Source organism: Lytechinus variegatus, chromosome 9 (assembly GCF_018143015.1).
Source record: "Lytechinus variegatus isolate NC3 chromosome 9, Lvar_3.0, whole genome shotgun sequence".
Taxonomy (NCBI): Eukaryota; Metazoa; Echinodermata; class Echinoidea; order Temnopleuroida; family Toxopneustidae; genus Lytechinus; species Lytechinus variegatus.
Window position 1 is genome coordinate 8,613,774 of NC_054748.1, and position 22,902 is coordinate 8,636,675.

General features: G+C 39.0%; 1 protein-coding gene across 1 annotated transcript; it reads left to right on the forward strand.

Annotated features, from left to right (window-relative positions):
- Positions 1–2,188: 2,188 nt before the first annotated feature.
- Positions 2,189–22,760, forward strand: LOC121421055 (alpha-1,3-mannosyl-glycoprotein 4-beta-N-acetylglucosaminyltransferase C-like). The gene is made up of 4 exons (XM_041615666.1): positions 2,189–2,402; positions 12,284–12,414; positions 18,891–18,987; positions 21,384–22,760. Exons 1-4 carry the CDS (start codon positions 2,297–2,299, stop codon positions 22,541–22,543), a joined length of 1,494 nt encoding a protein of 497 aa, XP_041471600.1. The 5' UTR covers positions 2,189–2,296; the 3' UTR covers positions 22,544–22,760.
- The last annotated feature ends 142 nt before the right edge of the window (positions 22,761–22,902 follow it).

A 22,902-nucleotide genomic window follows, 5' to 3' on the forward strand; every position in this document is an offset into this window, starting at 1 on the left:
TGGTCCAGTTAAAAATCAACTGGCCCAGTAAAAATATACTGGAAACCAGTAAAATTATACTGGAAACCAGTAAAAAAATTTACTGGTCTTACTGGTTTTTCCTTCTGGGTACTCCTTGATTGTACAGTAGCCATATACTACAGCTTTCATGTTTATGTACAGTATATGTTTGTGCACTCAGCTGTACCATGCATAGGCCTGATCCCTATTGTTGTATCTGTTGTTAATAATAATAGTAATACTGGCATATTTACCCATGGTAGCCATTTCAGTTCCGAAAACCGTTCTCCCAGCAGGCCCTGCTATTATTGTTCTTGTTATCTTGGGTTTTAAGGCGCGTATCATTCAGATATGAATATTTACGCCTGAAAGAGCTACTAAATATCTTCAGTATCTTCAGCTCTGGGTCTATTCACAATTTCCTAATGTGAGAAATTGTAATGATATGTCTTTGAGGGTAAAAGGTTACTCAAAAGCATGTATCTTGTATTATATAATGCAAGCACCACGTTTCAACTAACACTACTTGCCATTGAGGATATTGAAACTAACCCTGGCCTTTCGCCAATGTATTAGTATCTAAATCACATGATTGATAACAATATAATATGTACAAGTATAGTGTTACAGAGCTTTTACAACTTAACCCCTACAATGTCGTCACAAGTCTGCCTCGCAAGACCCTTCGGATTGATGATGAGACTTGGCAGCAAATTACTGCTCTGCGGATTTCAGAAGACACACAGAGGAAAGACGGCAGGAAGACAGCATGCTAGCATAAGGATAAAATAGAGAAACTCTCCATGAAATTAAAAAGAGTTAACTCACTTGATTACAGACTGTTCAAGTAAAAACATCAAATTTGCAATGTTAAATGCAAGATCGGTGAAGAAAAAAACTGCTGAACATGACGACTAAATTCTTGACCATGAGTTGGACATTGTTGCTGTCTGTGAAAACTGGATCACACCGAACGATGCTGCTGTGATTGGTCCGAGCTGACACCACGCGGAATCACCTTCAAGCACATTCCCAGAGCTGGTTAACGAGGAGGAGGGGTAGCTGTGCTGTTCAAGATGTAGATGTTAGAATCCTGGACTCTCCGAATATAACATCATTTGAAATGATCCAAATGTCGCTCAATCACAAACAGAAAGTCTTGCATCTGATAATGTGTATCGTCCAACACAGTTTCAGACTTGCTTGGAGGAATTCTCCAATGTTCTTGATGGACGTACAGCTCCTGTCTTCTTCTGACTTGCTGATTGCAGGGGATTTCAACATACCAATGGACTTGTCAACCCCTACTTCTAAATCATTTTCTGAGTTGTTAACAGCCTACAACATGGGTCAACATATGAGCCAACCCATAACCGTGGCCATGTTCTAATGTAAGCATTTTTGCTTGCTCGCGATTTTTTGTTGTTGAAATTATGTACCATACACCAAGTTGGACCCCCTCATTTGGTTAACTCATTTGCGTACTGGTATTGATAAACCAGTTGATGCGTGTAGTCCTGATAATAATATTGTATATCCATGTAAATAAATGACACGCTCAGCAATGACACAAAACAGTGTGAATGAGAGAGAGAGGGAGAGAGATCCTGGACCTAGTAGGTCCATGGTGAGACCAGGGACGTGAGAGAGAGCGAGAGGGAGAGATGTCAAATAAACGAGATATAACTTTTTATTAAAAGGAACTGGAAGGCGACAATGGAATTGTTCCCAAGGCTCAAGGTTGGAGTGACGCCTATGGTGAAAAATAGAAACCGCGAAAACTGAAATGAAAATCGAAAAAAAAGAAACATTGTGAGATTAAGAAGTTAATGTTTACTTCTCTGCATAAAACCACGACCGACATAAAGATTACATGTAGATGGAACCAACAAACAAATTCATGGAACGGAAATACATTCTTTGCTTTGGATTAGATACAATCAGAAATGTGAATATCGACAGGCGAATCTTTTTAGTGTCCGGAAAATCCAGTTTTTCTTTAGTTGTTATCAAAACAATTCCATTTTTTTTCTTCGTTGGTGACATTGAAGCTTTCAGAGGCCAACTATTACAAGTGTGAGTTTCCTTTTCACGCAATTCCTTGCCCCCCCCCCTTTCCTGTCTCTCATTCTCAATCTCTTTCATTGTATTAATTGGATAAATAGTGTGATGTTTTCTTTTTCAGACCGTCCACAAAATGCATGGATGACAAAAAAAAAGAATGACTTGAGAAATGAAAGGCATGATAGAGTAGCTACTCCATACACTTCTGAGTTGTCTCCATGCACTCAACAAGATGTCACGCCCAACACTACTTCAGAAAATCATCTATGCTGGCGTCGTTGTTTTGTGCATTGTGATTTGCTGGAATGCACGTTTGCTCTATAGGCCTGCATCAAAAGGTATGAATTAATTTCATCGCTACTTAATCCGGTGAAACATTTTCACTCTGTCTTGAGCATCCTTTTCATTCAGAACAACCTTAGCTTACTGCTTTTATTTGTCAATTTTAAGGCCTGGTCACACCGCCCGAGCGTTGTTGGAGCTGTCGTGGAGCGGAGAGAAAAAAAATCATCACCACTCGCTACCGCTCACCATTTTCGATTTCGATTGTTATTTTTTTGTTTTCGATTATTGTTTTCGATTTTCCCCCTATTTTGTGAACGAAATTCGACCCTCTCTCCCTACCGCTCCACGACCGCTCCAACAACGCTCGGGCGGTGTGACCAGCCCTTTACATATTTACTGAAGTTTACCAATAATGATGAAGCAAACATGCATGTTGGTTTCTTAAAGAATATGGTTTGATCTAGCTTCTGAATAATTGTGAAGAGACCAAAATTCCTTACTGTTTATTTTAATGATTACACCTTTATATGACGTGTTTTCCTTCAGCAAGACATTTACCCCCATTGTGCTGCACTGGACCCATGAGGATTTCTTACTTGACGTTGAGCATATGCGCATAGTAATTGTGCTATATGGATATATTATCTCCATTATCATCATTATCAGGATCAAGTTCGCATATTTTCCTTGAATTGTTTTGGTCAAACAAAAAGCACCAATATAATTCCAAGTTCAACTAAGATATACTATATCCGGGATTTTTTTCTTATCGGTCTGGTTGCAATGTGCCCAAGATAGCTGTCGTCTTGTAGCTGACTGTCATACAATCAAAGATAAGAGAGATCTTGGTTTACACTGATGCGTCAATTCCCTTCTTCACCATTCCTGAGTGCCCAATGACGACTGGTGTAATCCTCGCCTTTACGTAAAATGCATTATGATTATGATAAGAATTATTATTCTGTAAGAAATAAACAATAAAAAGAGTGTAAATTAGAGTCCTTGAATTGATATATTTAGGGCAAGACAGCATTAGCCTTTTTCATGAAAGTTATCAAATGGACAGATGTGGCTGGGAAGAAACGGTTGGGAAAAAAATAAAGACTGATTTGAGTTAAATCGGCCATGTTTGTGTTAAAGGAAAAAAAGATGATGAACCTTTTCAAAGAGAATGGGATCAGGGTCGTTTTTCACAAAGACTTGTTATAATAACTAATGCTCAATTAAATTGACTATCAGCCAATCAGGTTGGAGGATTTCAGTACCTTTTAACTGTTATTGAAAATTTTCTTTATAACAAGTTTCTGAAATGGGCCCCTGGAAATTGATGTCTAAAGAGTAAGGGACAGGCCAAACTATGAAAGAGGAAAGCATTATAGTCCAGGATAGAAGAGGCGTAACCTTGTTTTTTTATATATACAATATTTTTTGATGGTTTCTTGTCAATTCGAGGGTGCTGATTACGAATCTGAATGATGCCACTCGTGTAACCTTGAGCATTTTCCGCAAATTGGCAAAATCCAATATGGCCGCCAAAATATGCAAATTACCCATAAAAATCCTAAAATTGTCCGCACATTTGCTACGAAATGCATGAAATTGAGTGGCAGGAGTGAGATACTCTCTGAAAAATTAATTTTTGACAAAATATTTATTTTCCTCTTATTCAAAATGGCCGCCAAAGTCCATTGTATACTCTATTATGTACAATATAAAGAGGAAAAACTAGCTTTCGCAAAAGTGAGCACTAAACTGCAAAAAATCGCGATGTATGAACGAAGTGATATACGCAAATCATTATTACTAACGAGATATATCATTCATTATATCATAAATGGGAAGATTTCTGTATTTTGATATCTAAAATGGCCGCCACTGGCCCAAACAGTATTGCGTACAATGGCAATGGGGGCCAAAAAATTCACAAGAGTGATCACTAAAATGCATATTATTAAGATTACACGAGTAACTGTTAACGAAATATATCATTAATATGCCATGTATTGTGATGAATGTTGTATTTTGATTTTCAAAATGGCTGCCAAAGGCCCTAAAAGTATTATGCACACAATGAGAAAGAGGGGCAAAGAAATCACAAGAGTGATCACTAAAATGCATATATATGTGATAAATTAATGGGATACTGTTTAAAAACATATTTTATAACGAAATATATCATTCAGGTTTAAAGTTTGTGTTAAATACTGTAGTTTTACTTTCAAAATGGCCGCCATAGACATTAACAGTATTATGTACAATGCAAAGTGGGAAACCAATATGAGCACCATAAATGCAAGTATTAGTGATCTATGAGTAGAATATTGTCCGAAAGCATAATTTATATTAAGAGATATCATTTATTCTGCCAGTTAGGTGATGAATACTGTTATTGGAAAGTCAAAATGGCCGATACAGGCCCTTATGATATGCGCAATGTGAATGGGAACAAATTATTTCAACAGAATTTGGCTTTGCTTGGCCAAATGGTGATGTATGAGTGAAATATCGTCTGAAAACACGATTTATAACAAAATATATCATCTCTTATGTAATTTAGGTGATAAATACTGTATTTCATCATTCAAATTGGCTGCCATATGCCCTTTTTGTGAACATTATTTGTCTACACTCAAATGTATATTATACGATAAGGGCCTATGGTGGCCATTTTCAATTTAAAAATGCAGTGTTTATCACCTTAAATACACGACATTATGATATATCTTGTTAGAAACCATGGTTTTTGACAACATTTCACCCTTGCATCAGAATTCACAATTATAGGCAATATTTAGAGTCAAACAAAGCCAAATTATGTCAAAATTATATGTCCAATGTTACAATGTACATAATACTTTAGGACCTATGGAAGCCATTTTGGATTTCAAAGTACAGCATTTATTACCTCCACAACCAATATGTGATGTATTTAGTTAGAAATAATGTTTAAGACAATATTTCTACTCGTATATCACAGTCATATGCATTTTATGATTCTCACTCTTGTGAAAATTAGTTTCTCCATTCGCATTATACATAATAAATATAGGGATTATGGCGGCCATTTTGAATGTCAAATTACAGAATTTATAACATAAATGGCATATTAACAATGATGTTTTTAGTCAGTATTCCACTAGTTTATCTTAATTATATGCATTTTAGTGCTCACTCTTGTCACTTTTTTCCCCCGGCCATTGCCCTTGTACATAATACTCTTTATGCCACTGGTCGCCATTTTGAATGTTGAAATACAGTATTTATCACCTAAATTACATAAGATATGATATATTTTGTTATAAATCATGTTTTCAGACGATATTTTACTCAAACATCACCATCTGGCCGGCTCGGTGTAAAAATGGCAGAGGTAATAATGGCAGAGGTAAAAATGGCAGAGATAAAAATGGCAGAGGTAATAATGGCAGAGGTAAAATTGGCAGAGGTAATAATGGCAGAGGTAAAAATGGCAGAGGTAATAATGGCAGAGGTAAAAGTGGCAGAGGTAAAAATGCCAGAGGTAATAATGGCAGAGGTAAAATGGCAGAGGTCATAATGGGAGAGGTAAAAATGACAGCTCTAGGTAAAATATGGCCAGCCTCAAACCCGGAAGCAATGAATTGTCAAAAAGCCCCGCATGTACATAGATTAAATCAGAAGTGCATGTCACGGTGAGGCATTTCATCATATCATTATGTCTTTATCGGCCTAACAATGCTATTTACGAATTCGTTGGAGGTGTACCGTGAAGGCTTTTTAAAAAGAAATCAAACGACAAATATTTTTTCATTCAATTCATTAGGAGCAAAATGAAACTGCACTATTCTCATTCATCATTTTATAACATTACTTTTTGTCTAGCTGTTTTTTTATGTCTAAAGTTTTGCCAGGTTTACCGTTACAAAAAAGGAGGAAGAGTAGACATAAGAGAGGTGGAGAGACAGAGAGGGTTAGGGGTGGGAAAAGAACATAGCGGGAAAAGCTTAGATCTTGAAATTGTCACGAATGATTGTGGTTGAATATTATGTCCTTATTTGTAATGTCGTCTGTACTATTCTTTTTAAATATTTGAATGACAATAAGCATGCGTTCCCAGGCTTGGCACTGAATATGTAACTGACTATGAAAATCAATAATAATCTTGACTGGTAAACCAATTTGGGGTCGATCGAGGGGGACCGTCTGGTTCAGATTCTTTGCATAAAAGAAGACCCTGAACCTTCTTTACCATTGCATCCAATATGATAGACGGCTTGATGGTCATAACCCTTGGAAGCGGAAGTGCTGTTGGGTATTTTTTACGCCATAAGCAGCACCCTCTTGGTAATTAGCTTGGTATGCTAAAAAAACATTGTTTATTATCTGATTGTTATTATTTTTGTTGTAATTCTTTTTCTGAGTAAAAAGAACTTCACTTAGTTGAAATAGTTTTTTAAGTCATTTTCCCCCTTAATCAAATCCCCTTTGATTTTAGAGTGAAAACTTTTTTCTTCTCGGCTTTTTAACAAACCAGCACCCCATATCTCTTTCATTTTTGCTTATGCCATCTTTACCTTTGCCATCTTCAACTCTGCCATTTTTTACACTGTTAGAAAATTTATGCTTAGAAATAAAAACAAAATCCTGCAACAGAGTCTGGAGAACCCCTGTAATCTTACTGCACTGTGTAATCCTACATGCATGCATTTGTATAAACTTACAGAAAATTGGTATTTTGTGCATGTACCCTTACAAATTTATTGTAATAAAACTGTTTTCCCCTTTTTTAAAACATATCTGTTCTGTAAAATTTAAGAAAAATTGTGGAAAACTATCCTGTTATTATAATCTTCAAAATTGTTTGTTGTTTTTTCTGTCAAACCTGTTTTTTTATTTTTCTTCTGTAGAATCTACTGTTTTTTCTAATAGTGTACCTCGGCCACTTTTACCTCTGCTATTGTCACGTCTTCCATTTTTACCTCTTGTCATTTTTACCTCTGCCATTTTCTACCTCTGCCATTATGACCTCTGCCATTTTTACCTCTGCCATTTTCTACCTCTGCCATTATTACCTCTGCCATTTTTACTTCTGCCATTTTACCTCAGTATCTGCCATTTCTACCTCTGCCATTTTTACCTATGCCATTATTACCTCTGCCATTTTTACCTGGCACCATCTGGCCAAGCAAAGCCAATTTCTGCTGAAATAATTTGTTCCCATTCACATTGTGCATAATATCGTAAGGGCCTGTAGCGGCCATTTTGACTTTCCAATAACAGTATTTATCACCTAACTGGCAGAATAAATGATATCTCTTAACTGCTTAATAGAAATTATGCTTTCAGACAATATTTTACTCATAGATCACTAATACCTGCATTTATGGGGCTCACTCCTGTGAATATTGGTTTCCCACTTTGCATTTTACATAATACTGTTAATGTCTCTGGCGGCCATTTTGAAAGTAATAATATAGTATTTAACACACACTTTAAACCTCAATGATATATTTCGTTAGAAAATATGTTTTTAAACAGTATCTCAGTAATTTATCATTCACATATATATGCATTTTAGTGATTACTCTTGTGATTTCTTTGCCTCACTTTCTCATTGTGGATAATACTTTTAGGGCCTTTGGCAGCCATTTTGAATATCAAAATACAGCATTCATCACATACATGACAAATTGATAATGTATTTCGTTAACAATTATGTTTTTATTTAATATTCCACTCGTTTAATCTTGATAATATGCATTTCTGTGGTCACTCTTGTGAATTTTTTCGGCCCCCATTGCCATTGTACGCAATACTGTTTGGGCCATTGGGTGCCATTTTAGATATCAAAATGCAGAAATGTTCCCATTTATGACATAATAAATGATATATCTCGTTAGTAATGATGATTTGCATATATTACTTCGTTAATACATCGCATTTTTTTGCGGTTTAGTGCTCATTTGTATGAAAATTGGTTTTCCCTATTTATATATATTGTACATAATAGAGTATACAATGGACTATGGCGGCCATTTTGAATATTAGGAAAATAAATATTTTGTCAACAATTATTTTTTCGGAGTGTATTTTACTCCTGCCACACGCTTTCATGCATTCCATAGCCAATGTGCGGACAATTTTAGTATTTTCATGGGTAATTTGCATATTTTGTCGGCCATATTGGATTTTGCCAATTTGCGGAAAATGCTCATGGTTACACGAGTGGCATCATCCAGATTCGTAATCAGCACCCTCGAATTGACAAGAAACCATCAAAAAATATTGTATATATAAAAAAACAAGGTTTGGTCAAGTTTCTATGGGGCCTATCCTGGACTATTAAGGTTGGTCTTAATGAGGAAGATGCTCATGATAAAAAAGAAATGAGAGTAGGGGTGTCATCTTGGCCCAAAGAGTCGGCAACCCTTGGCCGAATTGGGAACGGATTTAATTAAAAAACTTGACGGTCATTAGTTAGAAAGTATAACAATTAAAAGGAATGTTAGTAATTGATGAGACGGTTCTTTAGTATTTTACTAAGTAGGCCTATAAACTTTTCAGCTGGATCGAATTAGAAGTCATAATTCTCTTGAATAATTACTAAATTAGAATTATATTTACCATATATTTGAGCGAATTTGATCGAGAAATGCCTTTAAAAATTGAAATCCCGGGGGCCGTTTCATTAAGCTGTTCGTAAGTTAAGAGCGACTTTAAGAACGACTGGTAAACCTTTCTTACGCGCTAAACCATCGCCAATGGTCTATAGCATTTACCAAAAGAAAGGATCACCAGTCGTTCTTAAAGTTGCTCTTATCTTACGAATAGCTTTTTATGAAACACCCACCCGATCCCATGACCATCACCTACGTAGCTCACAAGATACACTCACACTGCAAATACCCCCACACAAGATAGAGCAACACTAAAGGTCATTTCTGATGTCAGCCCCACGACTAAGGAACTTCCCCTCAACATTAGGAATTCAACAAATTTACATAGTTTCAAGTTAAAAACCTATCTATTCCAATAGTATGTACAGCACCTGTGAAGCTCTTGAAATGCAATAGAATATTATAGAATAGTTTTTGCGCTATACAAATGCTTATTATCATTATTATTATCATGCATTAGAATGCATTTCTTCTACAGGGTAACTACTTTGGACCGCCTATTACCACAAATATTCTTCCCCTTTAAAGAATGGTACATTGCTTACCTGTTTCAAGTAGGCAATGGGTTAACATGTATCATGTTATATCCGCATACATTTGTAATCCCGAAGCTTCGTTATTCCGAAGGTTCGCATTTGTGAAGGTTCGTAATTCCGAAGGTTCGTTAGTCTGAAAACTAAATGATTAACTAACCTCATTTCGTTTTTGGACTAAAGAACCTTTGGATGAACAACGAACCTTATTTCGTTTTTGGATTAACGAGCCTTCGGAACATCAACCCTTATTTCTTTTTCGGATTATCGAACCTTCGGAATAACGCCACAAATGTTCGTTTTCGGATTAACGAACATCGAGGTACAGGCAATTTGCGTGTTTCGGAATTAGGAACCTTCGGAATAAAGAACCTTCGGAATTACGAAGTGTAACCGTTGTATCATGTACGTATAACCCAAAGCTAAGTAACTTGTTGAATCATTGTAGGCGCGGCGAGTCCCATGAGCGGCCGTAAGACGAGTCTAAATCAGCCGTTTTAACATTTTTTTACCATACATAATATAGGAGTTTTAAATAATAATGAATAAAACAATGTGAATGAGCTGTTAGTTCTGTTGGACTTATTCTTAAAGGTTGCACGGGCATAATCACAACTGGCAGGCAAAATCATTCGACCCAACCCATTGTTCAATTTTTAAATTTGAAATTGCTGATTGACAAAAATGAATGAATATGACTGACAATCTAATACTGATTTTAGGGAGGGTACCTACTGAACTTACTTTTCCAAATTGTAAAGATATATCACCACAATGGAACTATATTTTTACTGGCGGAAGAATTAGTGTAATTTTACTCTCTCAAGTGATGAATTTGGTCCCGTCAGGTGTAGTCTTCATAAATGCTGATTTATTTTTAAAATGAGCCGGTCGAGGTACCCTTGTCTGGTCAGATATGGAATGTCAGACATTTATCTTATCCACTGCTGGTAGTAAACATTCACCCTGGAATTTCCTCCTTATTTTTTATGAAATCTTTTTAAGTGCCACTTTAACACACGAGTCTATGGGAAATGAATTACCCTGTGAGCCCTTATGTGGCCAGTACACATCTGAAACCTTGTGGGCATAGAGCTTTTCTGTCATTGCTCATCGTCTTTTATTTGGAATTCTCTACAAATCGAACTTCGTGATTGTAACGACACTAAGTGCTTCAAATCTGAGCTAAAGACCCATCTTTTTCTATCAACTTTGTGAATAAAAAATGTGTGACATCTTATTGGGAACCGGCGCCTTCCAATTTCTTTACAGATAAAGGGCGCTATACAAAAGCTGTTCTTCAACATCATAATTATTTTGTTATGGAATAGCCTCCCTCATAACATCAAACAGTGCTTGACTTCTGAAACTTTTAAAAATTGCCTCAAAACATTTCTGTTCAATTCTTCTTAATTTCTTAAAAAGCGCCTTGAGCACTCTACAGAGTGGATTTGGCGCGATATAAGTCTAATTATTATTATTATTATTATTATCATCTTGCATCATGCATCATGTGGAGCGTTGTAGCCCAGTGGATTAAACTTCGGACTTTGAAACAGAGGGTCGTGGGTTCGAATCCCAGCCATGGCGTAATTACCTTCAGCAAAAAAATGATCCACAATATGCTGCACTCAACCCCAGGTGAGGTAAATGGGTACCGGTAGGAAGTAATTCCTTAAAAAGCTCTGTGCGCTATGAACGCCTAGCTTAGCCGGGTAATATAGGAGCGCCTAGAGCAGCTAACAAGATTTCAATTTAAATTTCATTTATGTCACTTCCATCAAACAAAAACAAATTCTATACCATATATATAAACATAAGTATTTGCATCCATTGCAAAGAAACAAAAATAATATATGTTGTGAAAAAAACCTTTCACGATTTTGGCAACACATTAGAGGTTTTAAATAAGACTAGTATACTATTTTTCAATAGAAATTAAATTAAGATGGAAATGGAGGGACCCACTAAAAAGCAATGCTTGTACAATGTGGGGCCCCTCAAAAATAGATAACAAAACCAATATCAGAGTACAAATACAGACATATGCAAATGAGAAAAAACAAATAAATGAGAGCGAAATAATACTTACAAAATAAATACGAAGTTATCAAGAAATATAGTTTGTATAGAACAAAACAACCCGTCCTAAAATATATCCACCCTTCCCCATCCCCCCCCCCCGAAAAAGAAAAGAGAAAGGGGAGAATGCCCTGAGAAAATGGATGGGTGCTGCTAAACGTAGGTAAAACACATGCCATCGTGGACTCAAGCAAACTTGATTCAGCGATGTGTATAAAAGGAGAAAAAATATATAAAATGACATGGAAAGAATAAAATGCGCGAAAAATGTGATTGATGCCGTAAATAAATAAGCGGCCGTAGAAAGGCAGATAAGCGGACAGGAGAGAAAGAGAAAATAGATGAGAGGATAGACACAAATAATGTATGAGGTTCAAAACCGAGCACATAACTGAGAAGGACTTGTGTCAGATTAAAAAAAAACTGATGATTTATGTTTTAATTATAGTCTTTATAGTAAAAATGATGACTTGACAGAGATGATGAATTAAATTTAATTTGAGGATACATTATAAGATTTTAATAGAGATAATTTGAATTTAGTCTTAAAAGAGTTCAAAGATTTTGCAGTTCTTATATCATTAAGATGGATATGTGCGCAATATAATTACCCTATATTATTATTATTGTTAATAAAATTTATAACTTTCTTTTCATATGCAGATGGAGACACGGAGCCAACCAATCACGCCCAGCTCGTCAAGCAGCGGGACACTTTGTTTGACATCATCGGTATACTCAAGCAAACTTGCTCTGACGGCGACCATGGTGGAAGAAAGCGTGAATCGGGGAGGGTAAATCAATCTTACTTGGTCTATAAGTAGTTGTTATACTTCTCGGGTATAGTCTACTCATTTTGATTGGTTGATAGATTGATTGGTTCATAATCATTGATTGATTTTTGGTCAACTATCAGTTTGGTGTATCTGACGCTTGTACACTATACACTATATATTGCTTGGTCTAATGTTAAAAATCCACATCCCTCCATGCATTAAAAACACTGTAAATCATTGAAATTGTGACTGTCAGACACTTACACGATTTGGCAGTATATAATTACATTTATAAGCCTATTGCAGTTCATACAGAGCGTGTTTTAAGTGCTTTATATTGTTATATTACCCAGGTCACATGGCCCATCACTGTTCCGCACGTAAAGTGCAACATCTCCACTCCCTGGGGAGTATCCTTGCCAGGCAACCGTTTATCGGTGCACATGCACATTGCCAATGTAATCACACTGACGTCCACACCCTACCGACTCATAGTACCCATTTAACATCTGGGTGATGTTTCATAAATTTCACAAGTTAAAGGTCAAGTCCACCTCAGAAAAATATTGATTTGAATCAATGAGAAAATCAGACTAGCGCAATGCTGAAAATTTCATCAAAATCGGATGTAAAATAAGAAGGTTATGACATTTCAAAGTTTCTTTCTTATTTTACATCCGATTTTGATGAAATTTTCAGTATAATGCTTGTTGAATTTTTCTCTTTTAATTCAAATAAAGTTTTTGTTGGGGTGGCCTTGTCCTTTAAGAGCGGTCACACTGGTGATCCTTTCTTGTGGTATATTCATTGGTGAAAGTTTAGATCGTAGGAAAGGAAACCAGTGTAGTAAGTAGTTACTATGACTCTCAATAAACTACTCTTTGAGACAGTGGGTTTGTAAACTATGAAGCTGAGTATATATTCTCGTTTCTCTCTGTCGCGCTGCTTACATTCAGCCTTTGCGATATTATACTCATGTCATGTGTTTTTCTGCCAAGAGGTGGCGCTGCACCTCTTTACATCTTTCCCTTCATTTTTTTTTTTTTTTTTTTTTTTTTTTTTTTTTTTTAAATGTACCACAAGTTAAATTCAGGCCAGATTCTTTTAGAGAATTTTACTTTTGGGTTGAATTGTGTCAGTGTAAACTGGAAGTTTACTGGATCCAAGTCAAAACTGAAAATTTGTGAAACTTGATAAGCAAATAATCAAGACTTTACATAGTGGCAAAATATGTCAGATGCCTGTAAGGGATTTCAATGTAACAAGGCATCAGTTTGTTTTGTTTTTTGTATTAAACAGTTAACTACAAAGAAAATACATACAAACATAACAGATGTGCAACAAAAAAAAATGATAACAGTCCACTTTCACTGTAATAGTGTTGAACAGTCAGTAATTCGACGAATGTCCCAACAAAATGTCCATCAGTTTGTATCTATCAAAAGTTCAATAACACACTTGAATCATCTTGTCCAGCATAATCAGTTCCTTAGTTCGTATTTCACATTGAATTCTTACTTCACAAAGTCTCGGAGATAGGCATGGGGGTGGATAGTGCGACCACATCTTGTCTTTACTTCCTGCCTCTCTTGTGTTTCAGATCGGTCATCACACTCATCATCTGGGTTTGTCTGCTTATTTGGTTCAATCATCACTCCATCATCTGGTTCACGACGACTCCAGGTTTCACACACTAATCGCAGATGTCTGCGATTTCTACGATATGTAGCTCCATCCTCTGTCATCACCACATATGAGTGTGGTTCTGTTGCCATACGAAGGACCTTCGCTCTGCGCCACTCCCTTTGCCTATTGTGGGGTTGGATGCGAACTACATCTCCTGGTTTCATTGAAGGCAGTTCTTTGACTGAGCGATTGTAGTGATGAGCTTGTTTCTCCTTTGTCTTCTCCCTCTGTTCTTTCACACCAGTGGGAACTGCAGGTTCAAGCAACTTCGCAGTTGTTGGTAGGGTAGTGCGGGTTCTTCTATTCATTAAACGCTGCACTGGACTAGAGGAGAATCCTGGTGTTGGCGTGTTTCTGAATGCCAACAAACTCAGATATGGGTCATTGTGTCCTTCCTTAGCCTTCTTGAGTAGTGACTTGGCAGTCTTCACAGCATTTTCCACTTTCCCATTTGCCTGAGGATAAAGTGGAGATGTAGTTGTGTGCTTGAATTCCCACTTGGCTCCAAACTTGGCAAATTCATCAGAAGTGAATTGTGGGCCGTTATCTGTTACAACTTCCTCTGGAATTCCGTGTCTGGCAAATTGGGCTTTCATTTTGTGTATCACACCAGATGAAGTTGTAGTTGTCAGATAGTCCACCTCAATGAAGTTGGAGTAGTAATCTGTTATAACAAGGTAGTCACGTGAGTCGAGGACAAACAGATCAGCACCAACTTTGGCCCATGGTCTCTCCGGTATCTCATGTTGCTTTAGCGGCTCCTTCTGCTGTTTGGTTCCCATGGCTCTACATACATCACATCTTTGTATGTAGTTCTTTACTTCACTGTTCATATTGGGCCAATAGAGGCATTCTCGTGCTCTCTTCAGACAACTGCTTTCCCCTAGATGTGATGCATGTAGTCGTTCTATCATGCCTTGTCTCATGCTCTTTGGTATCACTACCCTTTCACCTCTGAAGATGAGACCATTGGCGATGCTTAACTCATCCCGTATGTGAAAATAGGGTATGACACCAGATGGAAGATCCTGTTGCCTCATTGGCCATCCATTCATTACTACTGCCTGTATCTCTTGCATCACCTCATCCTTTGCTGTGCACTGTTTTAACTCTTCCAGCAGAGGTCTTGCAATTGGCAGGTGATCCACCAGGTTGACCTGCTCCATCTCTGTCTGTTTTCCATCCACTTCCAACACAGGAAGATACGCTCGGCTTAGCGTGTCAGCAATGTACATCTGCTTGCCTGGATGATAAATGATATCAGCATCATAAGTTTGCAAGCGAAGGATGAGTCTCTGAAGCCTTTTGGGAGCTTGATGCATGTTTTTTTTTGCAATGATCTCCAATGGCTTGTGATCACTTTGAACAGTCACCTTCCTTCCATAGGTATATTGGTGGAATCTTTCCAGTCCAAAGGTAACTGCAAGCAACTCCTTTTCTATTTGTGCATAGCGACTCTCTGCCTCAGTGAGCGCCCTACTTGTATACGCTATCGGTTGACCTTTCTGCAGGATGGCTGCTCCCAGGCCCTTTTCTGAAGCATCTGCCTGCAGAACGAGCCCTATGTCCTTGTCAAAGTACCTCAGAACTGGTTCTGATGTCACAGCCTCCTTGATGCTTTTGACTGCAGCATCATGCACGTCCAGCCAGCACCATTCTACATCTTTCTTGGTTAGTGATCTGAGAGGTTCACACATCTCACTCAGGTTGGGGAGGAACTTACTCAGGTAATTTACAAATCCGAGAAAGCGTTGTACCCCAGCAACATCTGTTGGATTCTGCATGTCTCTCACTGCCTTTACCTTTGCTGGGTCTGGTTTCAATCCTTCCTCAGTTATCAGGTGACCCATGAAAGACACATCTTTCCTTTTGAATTTCAACTTCTGTTTGTTGAGTTTCAGATTTTTCTCCCTGCATCGTTCCATCAAAGCTCTCAGCTTGGTGTCATGGTCTACTTCTGCATCTGTCATTGTGTCACCCTCACCATACACCAGGATGTCATCTGCTATTGTTCTTACTCCTTGCAGACCTTCTAGTGCTTCATCTAGCCTACGCTGAAATTCCTCTGGTGCCGATGCAATACCGAATGGCAGCCTCTTCCATCTGTAACGCCCAAACGGGGTGTTGAATGTAGTTAGGTACGAGCTGTCCTCCTCAAGTTCTACGTGCCAGAACCCATTCTTTGCATCGACTACTGAAAACACCTTTGCCCTGGACAAATCTGGCAAGATGTCTTCTATTATCTTCATTGGGTAGTGGTTCCTTCTGACTGCTTTGTTCAGGTCCTGAGGGTCTAGACAAACCCTCAATTTGTTGTTAGGTTTGTTGACGCACACAAGACTGGAGACCCATTCTGTTGGAGTATCGACTGGGGCTACAACATCTGCTTCTACCAGTCTCACTAGCTCAGCTTTCAGTCTCTCTTTAATAGCAACTGGTACCCGTCTTGGAGGATGCACAACAGGTTTTACTGTTGGGTCCAGTTCTATCTTGTACTGGCCAGGTAGCTTCCCAACTCTATCATCGAACACATCAGAATACTCATGGCTCAGTTGCTCCGCTGAGCTCAGCCGTGGCAAGTCAGTCACCTCCATGATGTTTTCATGTTGCACGGTGATTAGGCCCATCAATTGACTGGTTTCACTACCCAGTATAGGAGTCAGCTTCCCATTATCCACAATGATGAACTCCACATCAAAGATCTCTTGATTCTTGGGATTGACAACTTCTATCGTGCACTTTCCCATTGGTTGTTCTGTACTCATATTGTACATTGACAGCAATCCCTTGGTAGGCTGAAGCGACATGGTACTTGTGTCAATGCATGAAGAAGGAAGCACGTTGCAGGTTGCCCCACAATCTACCTGAAATCTCACTGAATGCCCACGGACCATCATGTTTGCAAAGATCCGTTTCTTTGGCCTTTCTTGAATACTTTTTATCTCTTCTGGTTCAAGGGTGATCACATGTAGAGTGAAGTCTGGATCCTCCTCTTCTCCTTCTCTGCTAACACCATGTACGTTGCTCAGCATGGTCTTACACTGGTTCTTGAAATGGTTATATTTCCCACATCGTGCACACTGTTTCCCATAAGCAGGACATTTCTCCTTGATGAATTCATGCTCTTGCCCACAGTATCGACATTTACGTGGTTTGCGGGTTCCAGGCTTCTGCTTTGTTGACTGCTTATGAGAGGAGTGCTGGATAGAGGACTCCCTCACTGCATGCACTGCGTCTCCATCTAATACACCCATTCTACTCTTTGTCAGTTCGGATGCACGGCAAATCTGGATGCACCCCTCCAAAGACAACGCCGTTTCTCTCAAAAGCCTCTCTCTCAAGCTTGACTCTCTAATTCCACATACAATGCGGTCTCTTAGTAGACCATCTGCAAGCGTAGAAAAATTGCAGTTGGCAGCCAGCAGTTTCAATGCTGTCAAGTACGTGTCAAATGTCTCTCCAGCTTGCTGATCCCTTGTGAAGAATTTAAACCGATCCACAGTCTCGTTGCGGGGAGGATTGCAATGATTGTCAAATGCCTTGACAACTTCCTCCAAGGTCTCTGTTGCTGGCTTTATGGTTTGATAAAGCTCTCTCCCTTTACTGCCAACAAGGTACAGCATCATCTTTACTTTTGTCTTATCTTCTTTGTCAGCCATGGCAAGGTCAAGATATAACATCAATTCTTCCTTCCAGAGTGCCCATACCTGCGGGAGGTTTTGTGCCTCCAAATCAAGCTGCTGGGGAGGTTTTAGCGCTTCCATATTTGCTTACGCTAGGTCCACTCGACACTGGATGGTTCAAATCAGGGTATGTAGCCAAAGGCAGAGTCAGAGATCAATTCACTGTTTCAAGCAAAATCACTGGTGCCAACCCAAATCTCCTTTGAATTCATATATGTCATGGATGCTCTAATACGGGCCAGATCCAGTCCCGATATGATTTATTTCTCGTTATAATGAACATTGACAGGCTTAATGAACTTAAGGCTATGGATGTAGAGTTTACTCACGTTCATTCTCTCTGCCTCTGACAGGGCAGTCCCACAGCTACAGTCTCGCGTAGGGTGCCTCAAATCTAGCACAAAATAAACACGTAACAGCTCCAAACATCGCCACCACTCCTGACACCATGTAGTAAGTAGTTACTATGACTCTCAATAAACTACTCTTTAAGACAGTGGGTTTGTAAACTATGAAGCTGAGTATATATTCTCGTTTCTCTCTGTCGCGCTGCTTACATTCAGCCTTTGCGATATTATACTCATGTCATGTGTTTTTCTGCCAAGAGGTGGCGCTGCACCTCTTTACAACCAGTCGTTCTTAAAATCGCTCTTAACTTACTAACAGTTCATGAAACAGCCCCCAGGGCGGAGAGTGGCAAACGTGGATAAGTACCTTGCCAAAGGACATTAGCGCTGGGTGGGATTCGAACCCTCGAACCTTGGTTTAAAAGTTAATTGAATGAACCACTGTACACCGCACCTCCACAAAAGAAGGCTATGATACAAAATAATGGGAGTCATTGATCATATTAAAGTGAGCCAATTAAGCCCTATTTTACAACCGAAATATCTCTCTTACAAATAATAAATATTAAGGTTTGATGTTCACAAGAACTTCTTTATTTTTAACCCTCGTTTTTTACCGTTAAGAATGGATGGGGTTATTTGTACATACATGTACTTCAAAACACCCACTTTTAGTATGATATCTTTAATATAACTTACTGTTTCTATCAATATCAAGAAAGAAAACGCTTTAAAAGTGATATTAAACTCAATCTGCCATTTTTCATTTGATTTACAGAATTCAGAGTCTGGTGGGACTGTTGGAATATGGACCAAACCAAGTGAAGAAGACCTAAAAAAATCCCTTGTCTTAGGGTACAGAAAGAATAAGAAAGGTATAGGGTTGGAGATTTTAACTTTACATGTATGCAAAAAGGGCACTATATATCTGTAGCGTACTTGTTGTTGGAGCCAAGTCTTGTATCCACTTTACCAGCAAATGGTCTGGTTCTGAATGGCTAAGCCCACTTGGTCTACTAGCAGATGGTCTAGACTCTAGCCACCTTGGCCAAACCAATTTGGTCTACTAGCAGATGGTCTAATTTTCAGATCGCTTACACCATCGGGAGACCATAATGGCCAAACCCACTTGGTCTATTAGCAGATGGTCTAATTTTCAGATTGCTTACAGCACCATCGGGGGACCAAAATGGCCAAACCCACTTGGTCTACTAGCAGATGGTCTGATTCTGAGATTTTCTAATACCATCGTGGCTAAACCAACTTGGTCTACTAGCAGATGGTCTAATGTTCAGATCGCTAACAGCATCGGGACACTATTATGGCCAAACCAACTTGGTCTACTGGCAGATGGTCTAATGTTCAGATCGCTAACAGCATCGGGACACCATAATGGTCAAACCCACTTGGTCTACTAGCAGATGGTCCGTTTCTGAGACCGGGTTCTGAGATTGTCTAGAACCATCTTGGTCAAACCACATTGGTCTACTAGCAGACGGTCTAATTTTCAGATCGCTTACACCATCGGGACACCGAAATAGCCAAACCCACTTAGTCTACTAGCAGATGGTCTGATTCTGAGATTTTCTAATACCATCGTGGCTAAACCAACTTGGTCTACTAGCAGATGGTCTAATTCTCAGACCGCTTACACCATCGGGACACCATAATCATGATAATGGCTAAACCCACTCAGTCTACTAGCAGATGGTCTGATTCTGAGATTTTCTAATACCATCATGGCTAAACCAACTTGGTCTACTAGCAGATGGTCTAATTTTCAGATCGCTAACAGCATCGGGATACCATAATGACCAAACCCACTTGGTCTATTATGGTCTGATTCTAAATGGCTAGCAGATGGTCTAATTCTGAATGGCGAAACTAACTTAGTTTACGAGAAGATGGTGTGATTCCGAGAATGTGTAATCATGGCCAAACCCACTTGGTTTACTAGCAGATGGTAAGAAGCAAACCATTAGCCAATAATAGCAAATTCACAATTCATTACAAGAGTTGTGAATTTTTTTTTAAGTAACTGCCATTTTACCCTTTATCTCGTTCACTCCATTGTATAAAAATTATGTCGGTATTTTTCCCAGGCGGCGTCGTGGTCTACTCTAGTGGTAACGATTCTCGTCTTTCAATCAAGGGACGTCGGTTCGAATCCAAGACATTGCGTGTTTTCCTTCAGCAAGATATTTACCCACATTGTGCTGCACTCGACCCCGCTAACCCGCCCGCTAGTGGCTACCCGGTAGGAAGAAATTCCTCGACTGCTCGAGCACCCGATCAAGGTAGCCATGCTAAAGCTGGGTTAATGTTAACACTGGAGAACACTTTTTAGAACTGAAGTGGCTACCCTGGGTAATTTGACGTTATTATTATTATCATTATTATCACAGGCAGATAATACAAGCTACTGCGAACCTTTGCTTTGGCTGATAGTAGACAACTACCCTCTTGTTACAAAGTCCGGTTGTGTCGTGTCTCTTTTAGGTCTATAGCGCAGCCAAAGTCGATGAGAAAAACAATATAATACGGATTGTTTAGTTAGATATACACCTCATGAAGACGCAGACCAGTTCAGGGGCTGTGCGATTCGAAATGATAAACAGATGATGGTAATGATGATGATAATAAAAGCACATTTTTACATAGCGCTTTTCCCCAGGGCGGCTCAAAGCGCTTTACAGCATATTGTTACCCCGGTCATTGGAATCATTTTAACCCCGCACAAAAAGTGCACAGTTTCCACTCCCCGGGGAGCATTCCTTGCATTCATCGCAGCCTGATTATGATGATAATAATAATTATGGCGCTGGCAAATTCAACATACAATATCTTTCGCATCCTACCGGGTATCCATTTAGCACCTGGGTCGAGAGTGGGAAAGAGTGGATTAACGCCTTGCCAAAGGACGCTAGATCGCGGTGGCCTTCGAACACACGACCCTCTGTTTACAAGGCGAGAGTCAGAACCACACACCACGGCTCTTGTACATGTCAAGGCAGCATGTTCAGCTCGCCGGTATTAAGTCCAATCTCAATTGTCAATGTTGCTTCATATTTTTCTTGCATAAGATCGGGCTCTTTACTGATGCAGCTTGCCGTAGCTATATGTTTTGTATTTGATTACCCTTTCCATGGAAAAAACAAATCTCTTAATTTTTATGCGGCCAATTCGGCACCGGAATTACCTTATCGCCGAGAAAATTAAATGATAGAGTAAGTGGAAACATCTGACATACTTTTTCAACTTTGTTCTCCAGGTTTTCTGACGATAGGCATACCCACGGTTCAAAGAGAAAGTGAACATTACCTTACGCAAACTCTAGATTCCCTCATCGAGAACTCGACCCCAGAGGAACAGGCAGAGGTCACACTGCTGATATTCCTGGCAGATTTTGAAGAGGAGAAGCGCAACGTCTTGAAGAACCTTCTGATGGACAGGTACCTGAACTATCTTGAAAGTGGATACATGCAAGTCATCCAAGCTCCTCAAGGATTCTATCCACCCCTTGACAACTTGAAATTATTATATGGCGACTCTAAAGAAAGGGTCTACTGGCGCTCAAAGCAGTGTGTGGATTTTGCCTTCATGTTCTTCTATGCCGATAGTCATTCAGAATACTATATTCAAATTGAAGATGATGTTGTTACAACTGCAGGGTATATAAGTGCAATTCAAAACTATGTTCAGTTGAAGAGCAGTACTGATTGGATTACGCTTGAGTTTTCAGTCCTTGGTTTCATCGGGAAGCTCTTCCATGCTTATGACCTGGACAGGCTGGCACAGTTCATCATGTTCTTTTACCAGGAGCAGCCCGTTGACTTCCTCTACCGGTATTTCAATTCATTGAATGGCCAGCAGGAGACGCACCAGCGGCTGCCATCGCTTTTCCAGCACAAGGGGAAGCAATCATCACTCAAGGATAAGGAAAGCCACCTGGAAGACAACTTCTTTGACCTTGATAAACGCCAGTATACAGATAGCAACAATCCTCCAGCCAAAGTGTATAGCGATATGAAGCAGTTCAGTATGTACCTTGGGCCACAGTTGAGTTACAGTGTAGAGCCTGGGTACTTCTGGGCGGTGAGTCCTCAAGAGGGCCAGTCAGTCGTTGTGGTCTTTGATGATCCTACAGTGCTATCCCGCATCGCCATTGCGACTGGATCAGATAAAAATCCCGCGGACATGTTAGAAGTGGCAGCACTGGAGTTGAGCTCTGCCCTACTCCAAAGTGGAAGTGAAGGGACTTTACCAGACTGTGGCAGCTACGTTGAGATTGGGCGATTCGTGAAAGGTGTTATCGACATTAATGTGCAAGAGAAATTTACTGAAACTGTGGCGTGTCTCCGTATTCATGTTCTTGTTTCTCAGGTTCAGTGGGGAGTTATAAGAGAGATCGCTGTTTGGACACATCACTGATTGTAAAACTCTTCTCATAATCCTGTACATTTCATATTCTCTTGAATATGCCAAAGTAAATATAATTATGTTTTACAGGAACATGTTGATAAAGATCATTTGCCAATATACATGATACATGATATATAAATTTTCACATGGAAAGTAAAAACCAAAATGGATTTTCCGTTTTGATTTACCGGTAAACCGAAAATCACTGTCTCTGGACCCGAGTGTAAAGAAAAAGAAAAAGAAAGTAGTGTCTCTCTTCATGTCTTTTCTTTAAAGGACAAGTCCACCCCAACAAAAAGTCCATTCGATTAAAAAGAGAAAATCCAACAAGCATAACACTCAAAATTTCATCAAATGTAAAATAAGAA